We start from the raw sequence: 12,462 nt of genomic DNA, 5'->3' as shown, positions 1-12,462 counted from the left end.
GGATCCTCCCTGCACTATTTATACTCACAACTCCTAGTCTGAGCCTTCTGAAAGCGCTTGAAATGATTGCGTCCCCTGCCTCCTCTCACTCTGGTCTAGCTATACGTGTGAACGTTCTCATTATGTGCGCTGCATAGCTCATCGTATGACAGCATCCCAGGAGGCTTGAACAGTCCAAGTGGCGCTTGAGCAGTGTGTCACTGGCAGCACATACTTCAGCCATTCATTGGCCATATATCATGCTCTTTCTATACAGGTGTTCACTTTTATATGCTGATGGATAGGTCTCATTACCCATTAATGTCCATCAAGCTTAATGCTTCCAACTGAATAATTTATTTTGCTTCACTTGTTGGTTGTAAGTCTGTTCTGGAGGGAGCTCAGCAACCAAAGTGTCCCACTGTACCTAGTGCTGGTTCTTCATGCAGACAGCACACTATATACATTGATTATCCTCTTTTCCCTTTGTAGCTTTTTTGACGACATAACCTTTTCGTTATGTCTTCATTCATGTGACTTAATCAGACATTGTGTTCTGCACCGTTGAGTCTTTGAACAACTCCAGTGACGTCTTGGCCAAGTAGTTAGGAGACTGAAACGAGTTGTAATGGCGTCGGTTTCATTTAGTTGGATTACACACATACTGATTAAAGCCTACTGTCCTAACTTGGACTAAATGGCTTTGGACAGAAGCAGCTGCCCTGTGCTAAATGTGTTTTTAAATGGAGTGTGGCGGCGTCAGGGCTGTGGCCTCTCTGCTGCTGGACCTCTCAGGGAAAGCACTCTCTGGCACAGCGGCAGGAGGGCCGGTGCAACCGTGATGGGAGGTGACATCGGAGCAGATGGGTCCCTGGCATGGGAGCCTGGCCTGCTTTTTACACTACTGTGTGTGTGTGTGTGTGTGTTCTCATATTGTTTGAGTTTGGGTTTGTGTGCTTGGATCTGTATTTTAGCTTTTGCGTCTCACGTGGATTAATGCTTCTGCATATGTAGGTACAGTATGTATGTATGTATGTATGTATGGACTGTATGTGTGTTTGTTATGGGCCCTGAAAGACAAATCAGATTTGGCCATAATAAGGAAATAGACAGTTTTATCTAAGTTTAAAGCACACTATTGTATATTTTGGATTAATGCGTGTATATATTGCATCTATGTATTACTTTGTCTCTTTTATTTCTTTTTCCTTTTTTTATACCTTCAATGTAAGCGAGTGGGTGGATTTAATAATTCACAGTGACCTGTGAAACTGAACTTGGCCGAAAAAAAGAAAGACAAACCAAAAGATGACAAAACACATGACAGTCATTGGTCATCAGAAACACTTCTCTCGTGTGCTCGTGCGTTAAGCCTGTGCCGCGTTTGGAGGGTTGCTCCATTGTACTGCGCTGGTCGCTTTAAAAGGTCATCTTGTTGCCCCTGATATTCACGGTTCGCCTGTTTTTGGAGTAAAGTGTGTAAAGGTGTAACCTTTACATCAAAGTCCCGCGGGACCTATGGCTGGTGGAGGATGAAAAAAATCTGCCACCTTTGAGAGCTTCCAGAGTCCTCTTGCACGGCAACGGACTCTTTCAGATCACAAGCTGAGTGCATTTGTCCAGTCCCTGACGCAGTTGCTTTCTCAAAGGCCTCTTTCCTCAAGCCTTCCTCAATCCTCCATTAATCTGATTGTCTCTCTTTCATGCAAGCTAACCCCATCTTCTACACACACACACACACACACACACACACACACACCATACTAATACACCTTTGTGTTTCCTCGCCACCCTTTGCTGCTGCATTGATTGGTAGACTGCATGCACTTGTTCTTTCACTCACACTGTCACCCACACATTACTCTCGCCTTGCCCCCACCCTCACCTCCACCCCTACACCTCGGCACACCTATCTCCCCCCACATCCCTCCATATAGCGAGGAGAATGGCTGTCATGTGTGTATTGGCTATGCGGGCGTACGTGTGTCCTATAGTCTGTCAGCGGGGGTATCGTGTCTCGGTCCTCAGTCCTTCAGCGCCCAGTGGGGGTGTGCGCGAGGCGGAAATGGCATTCCCGCTGGGAGCTCAGCTAGCGCCCTTACCTGCTGCTTTAGCCTGGATGCTAATAAGAGGGTAGCTGCACTGCTTTCATGGTGGGGTCTCTGCAGACGTTTTTACATTTATGTGTTATTCTTGTCTTCTTGTAAATGATTTGAAGATCAGTTTGAGACACTGATTCTTTGATTTTGCTTGGATCTTCTATTTTTTCTGTCTTTTAACAATAGATAAAGCAGCAGTTCTTGTATGTTTTTCTTGTATGTCGTTTAATGTTACTTAATGTAACTTCCATATCAAACGTTTAACTGGTTAGCCCTCTATATCAGGGGTCTCAAACTCAAATGAGCTGGGGGCCACTTCTGCCAACGTCATCTGATTGGAGGGCCGCATCAGTGTTAAAGAATAATACAAAAAAGAATGGCTATTTCCTAAAATGCAATGTTTTTTTTTTTCAAATACTGTATTTTCAAATACAAAACTGCAAACAGAAAGTGCAAGTCTTTTTATCTATTTTTAGACACCTGTGCTATAAAATAATGATAAAATAAATATGAATACAAATTATGAAAAAAAAAAAAAAAAAGCATAAAAACAGGTATGTGTGTGTTTCACACCAAATAAAAATATTTTCCTCTCATAACTTATTTAAACCTGGCATATCAAAATTTCAAAAGGCTATGGCTTGAAAGTGGTCAGAGATAAAGTCATACTGTAAATGTAAAAATCTTTGAGTATAAACAAAAGTTTATGAAAGGGGGTAAATTTACCCATCTAATTTGCCACTGGATGGTAAGCACCTCAAATTATGCACCTTTCAGTAAATACTGGATGTTGAACTATTTCAGCAGGTTTACTTTCTTTTTGTCATATTACCCAAATAACAAATTAACAGGAAAACAGTAGGCCTAAGATGTAACAATAGTAAACTATTACTAGTCTGTTTCACAAACCGTTATTATAGGTCTACAATAAAGTAGCCTGGTCAAATCAGTTCCTATCGCGGGTGACTTTGTAGTTCTTCAGAGCTGTCTGTACCACGTCCATTACGGACACTATCATCACGATTACCACTGCCACCTCGAGCTATTTTGGGCAAAGGGTCGAAATGGTATACTTAGTGGACACCGTCGTACGCAAAGACGCCCCTCCATTTACAGACGCACCGTGACTATCACTGTCAATAGACGATCGATCATAATACATTTGGTGTAGGCCTATTTCTGCTTTAATTTGTGCAAAACAAATGCACGTCTTCATGTTTCTCGCGTGTAGGCTAATACACTGTATTTCCTGAAAACTGTGCAGCGATTTTGGGCTTGAATCTAGCTCTGGATGTCTAGCAACTAGTGGAGGAGAGTACAAATGAGATTTGTTACCGTACTTGGATCAGTCGTCTATTTTAATCAGTGTCGTTGTTTGTCGCAATTAAAAATAGCCTCAAGGGCCGAATTACATTATTATTTTGAAATAGGCTGCGGGCCGTAATTGGGCCGGGAGTTTGAGACCCCTGCTCTATATGGATAATTTTTTTTTTTTCTTTTTCATCTTTGGAACATCCATTATCCGTCATTATGGTCTTCAACACTGGCGTTTATTGCATGGTGCAGCAGGAACCATCATAGATGGAGTGCTACTCCTTTTAGACATGCATCACTTGCAGAGCATATAGAAACAGCTACTATAAAGTGATCCCAAGAGCCCTCATGTCCTCTGCTGTCAGAAACAGACACTTATGAGCTACGGAGATCACTTGACTGTCACTCCACTGACGGGAATCGAGAAGGCCCCGATTTAGCGCCAAGTCTGGAGATTGACAGATGAAAGACCTGATAGCAGAGGGAGCGGAAGAAGCGAGAACAAGGTATTAAGTTGTTGGAGACTGTCTCCGCTCCTGAGCATTGAGTTTTCTCTCCGTACGTTTCAGTTGGTTCGTTCCTTTGCTGCAATTACAAAAGTACATGAGATGGAGTTCTCATGTTTTGATGAATGCCTCGCTTTTTTTTTTTTTACTCAAGCCGTGTTCTAAACCTATCAACAACATACCCCAACAGTGCCACGCTGATGATGAGGGAGTGTTACCATGGCGACCATACATATGCCAGTGGTCCCTGCGCCCCACCGACGTTCGTGATAACAGGATTTAACGCCACACAGGAGTGTGATGCAAGGGAGCCCTGGAAGTGTCAGAAAAACATTCACACCCAGAGAAAGTTGTAACGGGCTCCTGGCAACCCTTTCCTTTATAGAAATGGCTCCCAATCTGAGGCGCTCCTGAGAAACTGTGAACTAGTGAAGTCGAGTGCAGCTGTTGATCTCCCTCTCTAGCAACCGAGGCCTTAGACTTTTGCTTTGTTTAGTTATTCAGAGCTAGTGATGATAAATGTCACTGGCAATTATCCTTCTCTTTTATGCTTGAATTGCTACAAGGCGATTTTTTTTACCCCTGATTTTTTATTTCCTGACCGAATCGGGGTCTGGTTATTTAGCACATGCCTCTCTCCCTATCTCTCTCTTTTTCAACATCTATGTCTCTCTCTCTTCCCCCCCTTTCCTTTCTCACTTGGGCTCCCAGAGAGCTGCTACAGGCTATAGCTGGCTGGTGGCCAAGTTTGTTGTAATGGAATTATATTGTTTTCTCACCACAAATGTCTTTTGATGTTTCTCAGTGTAGTCTTTGGGCCAGTTTGTCAGAACGTATAAGCTGTTCTTTCTGCACACCATGGGGTAGCCAAGTGTTGTGAGCTGGAAAATGCATACTTGTTTTACCAGCTCTTTCCACACAAAATCCTCTCTCTTCCTGTCTAACATGGAAGATTTTCTACTGGCTTGGCAAGTCATTGTAGAAAAAGAAACCTCTTCTCAACCTCTGATCTAGATGATGGAACATTATGCAACATAGTGATTATGTGAAGGCACAAAGATTGCTTCACATCGCTTATGGCAGTTTTTTTTTTTTTTTTGTAGACTTTGCCTGTGTGGTCTCTTGACCTAATGTGAATGTGAGACATGTTGTGTTCCTGAAATCCTCCGGATCCATAACCCTTTAAATCAATCAATGGCGTTGGCATTTGATGTTTTCCACTGAGGCGTAGGGAGAAAGTGGAGTCAGGAAGGGGACTGGGAGCTTGAACCACTACATGGGGTTAGCTTGAGTTTTGTTTGGTTTTGACTAATGAAGGTGACTGGGTGACTCGGTTTAATCCCTCACTACCTTCAACCCCCCCCACTCCCATTAATTGCGGGACCCGCTCCTAAAATGGAGCGCTTCTCATCACCTTGTGTGTCTCTGTGACATTTTCAGAGTGGTCCTTAAAAGGCTTTAATCGCTCTTCATTATCTTTGTCGTTGGTTTCGCCGTTGCCGCGGTAACGCGGCGTAGAAGTTGATATACGAGCGCTCTGTCAGATCTTCTCTCTCTCTCTCTATCACTCTCTCTTTCTTGCACTTCTCTCCGTTCTCTGGAAGTCACGGGTGGTTTCCGAGAAATCACACAACAGGTGTCTTCGCTCCAAGCCTCTGGAACTGTGGCGGGGAAGCCAGTGTTGAAAATGAAAATCTTAGCCGTCAGTCCGATGGCTCTGAGCGTTGTGATGTGTGGATTTGGCCGCGCTATCTCCTCGTTTTATCTCCTTTTGGTTTTTGTTTGACAAATATCCGGGGCTTATCCTCATGCCGTGTGTCAGCACCTTGATAAAACAAACAGGCTCTGAGGCTAATGGCAGTGGTATACAGCCAACAGGTGTTCATGGGAAGGAAGCAATTGTGTGGAAACAACACTGCTGTTTACTGCATGACCAAACGCACTGGTGCAGCCGCACCAGCGTCAGCACTGCTCATCATTGACGGGTGGCTTCTTCATTGGCAGCTGTAGATGTCTTGACTTGGAACAAATGTGTGAGGGGGACACATTTCAGCTGTATGATCAAATGAGCCATTGCCACACCTCCCCTCTCGTACCTTCCCCTACACCACCCCCCCCCCCCCCTCCGCCTCCCCCTACGACCCCCTCCCCCTCCCCAATCCACGGTGGCAAAGGATAACCATTCTGTCAGAGCGCACACAGATACAGCCCTGCAGCGACTAATGGAAGCGATACTATCGACCGGTGCCTCTGCATTAGCCCACTTTCTAGGGAGCAGGTGCTAATCTCCGTGTCCCGGTTACAGGAGGGGGGTGTGGAGAAGGAGGAATTAAAGTCAGCGGTGGCTTTCCCATCCCAGTGGGTCCACGCGTCTGTGCAAATACACACCCTGAGGGCAGGGAACACCCTCTTGGTGGGAAGCAGGGGGGTTGGGTGGGGGTGGGGGAGGGGGGGGGGGGGCAAATAGCACATACATCCACCCAGGCCCCGTTTTCGCTCACACTTTTCCACAAATCCCCTGCTCACACCTGCGAGAGGGAAATGAAAGCGCTATCAGAACGGGTCTCCCACTGCACAGCCTCAAGCAGACGTGCTGTAAGGAGATTTTTGCTGCGCTCACCCACACATCCTTCCCACAAGGAGAAACACCTCTAATCCTGTAGCGACAAAAATAATCTTTTTGGCATGCCGCGGCGCAGAACGCACATATGGACCGAAACAAGAGGACTAATTATCGGCCTAATGTACACCATGCCTACGAAGATTATGTAAGGTTTGCTGGATGCGGTTGCTGGAAGCGTCTCATCTCGGCTCCCCCACACTGCGAGGTGTGTGTGTCGGAACAGCAGAGATGAAGCGAAGCGAAGCTCACCAAGTCATTTTTTTACAGTCAAGAAACTGTGTGTGTGTGTGTGTGTGTGTGTGTGTGTGTGTGTGTGTGTGTGTGTGTGTCTGTCTGTGTGTGTCTGTGTCTGTGTCTGTGTATGTCTGTTTGGATACCATGGAAAGGGAAAAAAAAGGCAGGCTAGAAAAGGAGCGATTCCTTCTCTTAACATATTAAGCTGCGGCACGTTTACCAATCTAATTAGCCAGACCTGGGCAGGTATTTTTAGATATACTGTTCACCTCCCCTACAGCAGCGAAGGTCTCACTTCTCCTTTTGTTCCCACTTTTCTCTCTTTTTTTCCCTTTGTCGCCTTACATTTCCAGCTCTCGCGGCCAAACCCATTAGCCCCCTTTCGCTGCTGCCAGTAAGAGAAAGCCGATCGGCCGGCACCTGTTACAGCGGGGGACTCATTCTGGGAACAATGAAGAGAAAGACAGCCAGGTGCTGCCTCGGAGTCAATTACTGTATATGGAAACATCTCCTTCTCCTTGAGCTGGCGGCGAGCCAACCTGACCGATGGCAAGCAAGAGCAAGACGTATCAAATCCATATCGTCTGCCTTCTGCCGTGAAATACACATGCGCTCACTGACACACACACACACACACACACACACACACACACACACACACACACACACACACACACACACACACCTATAGAGCCATCTGAAGGGCTTGATATCAGCTACCGGCAGCTCAGCTGTGCAGTACCAATGTGTTTGTGTGTTTGTGTGTGTGTGTGTGTTAGCTGTAGCCTGAGGTCCCTCCACCAATGAGAGCCTCCATCTTGTATACTGTCATTGCACTGACCTTTATTTGACCTTTTCACCAGCAGAGGTCATCAGGTAACTGATGGCATGTTGTGTCGGCCTGTGCTTGTGTACATGTGTGTAAGCACACACACACACACACACACACACACACACACACACACACACACACACACACACACACTTTCAAAAGCAAGTGATTACAGTTGCGTCAGTAGTACAGTGGAAAACTGAACCAAGTGGCACCAGGTTAACACGTTTAATAAGGTCACTGGAGACAGTCATGCCCCTAGGCCTCAGCTCGTCCCCCATGGCTCTTTGATTGACACGTCCCAGCTATCATGGCTTGGGGATATGGCTGGCTGCGAATCCGCTTTGCACGTTGTTAATTACAATCTCAAAGTATGTCGCAGCCTCTCCCAACGTAACGTTGACACACAACCACGCTGCTCCCAACGTAACGTTGACACACAACCACGCTGCTCCCAACGTAACGTTGACACACAACCACGCTGCTCCCAACGTAACGTTGACACACAACCACGCTGCTTCTCTAAGAGACCATTTTGAGAACGAGGGAGAGAAAGAGCGCACCATCCCCAGTGTGTACTGACCTCAATATCGTCTTCCTGTTTGTGGCTGAACGCGTGGAAGGGAGGAACACAGAACACGACTGAAGAGGGGGGGGGGAGTGTGTGACCGAGGGAAAGAGAGTTTTCTCTGAGAGAGAGTCCATCTCTGTGGCGATGAGAGTAGATTAAATGTTTTTATGCAGTCCAGTGCTGCTTGGTTATGCCTCTTCTCATGAACGTTACTGCCCACTAGCCAAGCCAGCAGCTCCTTTTAGTCTTTCATTTCTTTCTTTTTTTTGTTCATCCATTCATCCTCTCATCCGGTTGGAACAGCCGATCCCTTCCTCGTTTTTATCACCACCTTACTATTAGCGCCAGCCTCACAGGACGTCGCCCAGCACATTATGTGTCTGATCCTTTGTGATTTGATTAAAAAGTGGCATTCGTTTTAAATGGCTTTTTTTTTTTTTTTTTTGTCCAGGGCCCTGTGTCCTGCAGTGATGTTTTAATCGCAAGGAGAAAACGGTGGAAAATTTGGATGTGACCTAGTTTTTCCAGCCCTCCCATGGGCTGGACCGAACACACACACACACACACACACACACACACACACACACACACACACACACAGATAAAAAAGGGATTTGTGTTTCAGGTGGCTCTTGTGCGGCTGGGCATAATCGATGTCTTAGCTTCCCCCCCACTGTCCGGCTCTCTCTGTAGCTTTTGACTCTGTGTCCTGCCATGTCATGTAATCCTCACTGCAAAATGCTGCACTGGTATTGGGGAATTGTATCTGTTTGGTGTTTGTTTGCTAACACAAAGAATGCAGCACAAAGAAGAGATTGTTTCTGGGTTAATGACTTTGGCGATTGGATGTGTTTGTCACGACTTGGCAAAACTATCATCGACAACAGATGAAGATGTATTTCTCTCATTATACTGGTTGGTCCCCTGGTTAATCAAATTGTCAGAGCTAGGCTAGTATCATTGTACTGATCACGGAAAGAATAGGCATTTCTTAATTGTTTGATTGTCTTGGGATGTGAAAGCATTTGTTGATGTTCTGTCTCTGTTCTCCTCAGAATCCAACGCAGGTGGGAACGGCTCTGCAGGTGTTCTACAATCTGGGAAGCCTCAGGGAGACCATCAGTGGGGTGGTGGACGGATACCGGGCATCCGTGAAGGACAACGTGACCAATGCCCTGGACATCAAGGTCCTCACCCAGCCAGCTACCAATCGAGGTGTGTGTGTGTGTGTGTGTGTGTGTGTGTCTGTGTGTGTGTGTGTCTGTCTGTGTGTGTGTGTGTGTGTGTGTGTGTGTGTGTGGGCGCGTGTGTGTCCAACTTGATAAATGTCTGCTCTCATAAAATTATGATCTTCATAAAAACCTAATTGCCTTTATATGCATGTGTTTGTTCATGATTGTACTATATTTGAAGTAATAATAAACCCTGTTTACCCTGGTCTGAGCGTAAGGTTTTTGTGTTAACTCTTTGTGTGATGCTGTGTACAGGGGCACCGGGCAGGGCAGTGATGCCGACCCCGGGGAACACGGCGGCCTTCAGAGCTGCTCTCTGGACCAACCTGGAGAAGCTCATGGACCAGATCTATGCAGCCTGTGGCCAGGTATTCACTCAACCTTGCCACAGACAGACAGACAGACAGACAGATATAGGAAAAGCTTAGCTTTGCTGAATTTCCACCATGGATGTGCTTGAGCCAAGTGCTGTTCAACCTTTACATTTCTGCCATTTGATCTCTATGCTTCAGTAATTTGGTAATTTGAATTCTCATTTGGTGTCCACAGTGGTTCAAACTTTGTCCCTTAGATAGCACAGTGCAATGTTCAAATAGAAGAAAATATAAGAATTGTATATACGCGGCATGTTACATTTTCATTATGTGTGTGACCAGTAAGGTCAGTCTGCTGGCTGAGGGCCATCACAGCTCATAGTTTTCACTGAAGAGGTATTGAGTATTGTTCATTCCTGTTGTGCAGAAGGGATGGAATGACCGAATCCTGTTTTTGTAAACAGGTCCAGCATCTCCAGAAGGTCCTGACCAAGAAGAGGGATCCCGTCACTCATGTCTGTTTCATCGATGAGATCATCAAGGTGAGACAACGACCAACACACAGCAAAACGTCAACTCCAACACACAGCATACAGGTCTCCTCTGTGACAGCAAATCATGTTACTCTTGTCACATTTCATATTACCGTATTGTCCGGACTATAAGTCGCACTGGACTATAAGTCACATTTATTTAGAAATGTATTGAACAAAATCCAAGACCAAGAACAGACAGAGACAATCAAGCATTTTGGGCGATGTGGAGGCCCAAGCTTGCAGCAAATGCTTGGAAGGCTAGCAAGAGAGAAAAAAAGATGAACGTTTTAAAAGAATGTGCAGATGGAGTGAATGGTGGCGAAGCTGAGGCAAGCTGGGCGATAACGAAGGCGACCAACGAGCTAGGCCCAATGGTAATTGTAAAGCAATTTACAAAGATTCCCTAAACGAAAATGCTGATGTGGTACATAAAAATGTAGCTAAAAATGTGAAGAATGCAATGCAATGCAATGCAATTTTGGGTGTCATGTTATGGACGAAACCGACTAGCTGTTAGCCAATCAGTGTCAAGCAGCTTAGCTCGTTGAATATTAATGAGATCTGGTGCAAATCGAGCTGAGTCTTCCTGCAGGCTTTCTATACCACCCTACAATGGCTTGAAACAACGTAACCAAGGCATTTTTTCCACGAAAGTCCAACTTCAGACATTACCACAAAGTAATGAAATACGTGAGCACCTTTAAATTATATATATTTTGATGTTTAAGTCGCACCTGAAAATAAGTCACAGGTCCAGCCAAACTTTGAAAAAAAGTGTGACTTATAGTCTGGAAAATACGGTAACTTTTTCAAAGCTTTTAATAAATGGAAGGCTCTTTGAAAGTGTGCGACTTTTAAGTGTGTGTCTCCTGCATTTGCCCTTCATGGTTTAGTCTACCCCACCAGTTTATGTTACAAAGCCCCTCTTGGCATGCAGTCTGTCCTTGATGTCTGATAATGTGTTTAAAAGCCTCTTCCCATGTGTGTGTGTGTGTGTGTGTGTGTGTGTGTAATCGTGTGTGTGCCTACATCTCTGTTTGTGTGTGTGTGTGTGTGTGTGTGTAGGCTACACGTGTGTCAGGTTGTGATTGTGGGTACATTTCACTGTTTTTGTTAACCCTTAGAACCCTAAGCTGTTTTTAGGGCATTTTCACTACCTTTATTCATAAGGATTTATTCTGGTCATTGTAAGTGCCACACACACATATTATATATTGTTTTTTTCAGCAGAGTCTAGGCTATCCTACTATAGTACTAGCATTGATTTTATTTTGATTTTTAAAGAATTAAAATATAAAAATCATATTATAAAAATGATTATATTTTGACCTGTATCTCACCACAGCAAGCTCATAGCTCTACATGCATTTCATGTGTGTGTAGGGCAGACTGTCCTGAAACGGGCAATATAATTGCCATGTTGGAGGGATACTCTGGGGCTGAGCAATTTACAGAAATATGTGGTGTGTGATTTACGGAAATAAATGCCATTTTTTATTTAGTGATGAAAAATGACCATTCTGCGCTCCATATCTGTGATCTGACCTGACTTGACCCAAGTTTGCCTGTTAGCATGTGTGACTATGGTGTTTGCACACATGATGATTCTCAACTTTTTACTGCATTGCCATGAACAAAGTAAAGGCAAAAAAGGTGTTTCTTTGTTGAACAAATTGGGATGCAATGTGAGCCTTGAATTGGATGCCATGCAGGAATTTGCTAGGATCTCAAAACCGGATTATGAACATGTTTTGCCATAGAGAAACACACGATAGCGTTGGATTATAAACATGCTTTGCCTCAAAAACAGACAAAAACGTGGGGTAAGTCCAGCTATATGAAGTTATTATTTTACTGTCACTTTGTCTGTTTTATAACCCAGAAGGATGTATTTGGTATCAAATGATAGCTCTGTGTCTCCTCTTTCATCTAACATACGTGGCATATATATCTGATCACGGGTCCGCGAGTAATTACTCCGAGAGTAATGGGTGTGCAGCGTTGGTTTGTGTACATGACGTTAATATTTTGCAGTCACTTCGTCTGTTTTTATAAGCCAGAAAGATATCCATGGTACCAATGGATAGCCCTGTGTCTCCTCTTTCATCTGATATGCTTGCCATATCTATGCGATCACGGGTTCGCGAGTAATTCAAACGAGTAATGGGTGCACAGGTGAACGCAGAGAAGTATAGACTGTAAATATGATGCAATTTGATTTA

The 12,462-nt window shown here is 44.7% G+C and overlaps 1 protein-coding gene across 1 annotated transcript in view; it reads left to right on the top strand.

The window, feature by feature from the left end:
* Positions 1-12,462, top strand: part of cog5 (component of oligomeric golgi complex 5) — an 83,700-nt gene that overhangs the window by 35,289 nt on the left and 35,949 nt on the right. The window contains exons 8-10 of the mRNA XM_076296524.1: positions 9,214-9,373; positions 9,646-9,758; positions 10,169-10,246. Of these exons, the coding sequence (XP_076152639.1) occupies positions 9,214-9,373; positions 9,646-9,758; positions 10,169-10,246 (351 nt within the window). The remainder of the gene's footprint in view (positions 1-9,213; positions 9,374-9,645; positions 9,759-10,168; positions 10,247-12,462) is intronic.

Source organism: Alosa pseudoharengus, unplaced genomic scaffold (assembly GCF_046254945.1).
Source record: "Alosa pseudoharengus isolate Yale_2024_CS ecotype anadromous, Long Island Sound unplaced genomic scaffold, YU_APseudo_1.1 YU_APseudo_1.1_scf_20, whole genome shotgun sequence".
Lineage (NCBI taxonomy): Eukaryota > Metazoa > Chordata > Actinopteri > Clupeiformes > Clupeidae > Alosa > Alosa pseudoharengus.
The sequence above is the reverse complement of the archived record's forward strand: the minus strand, read 5'-3'. Positions and strand labels throughout refer to the sequence as shown.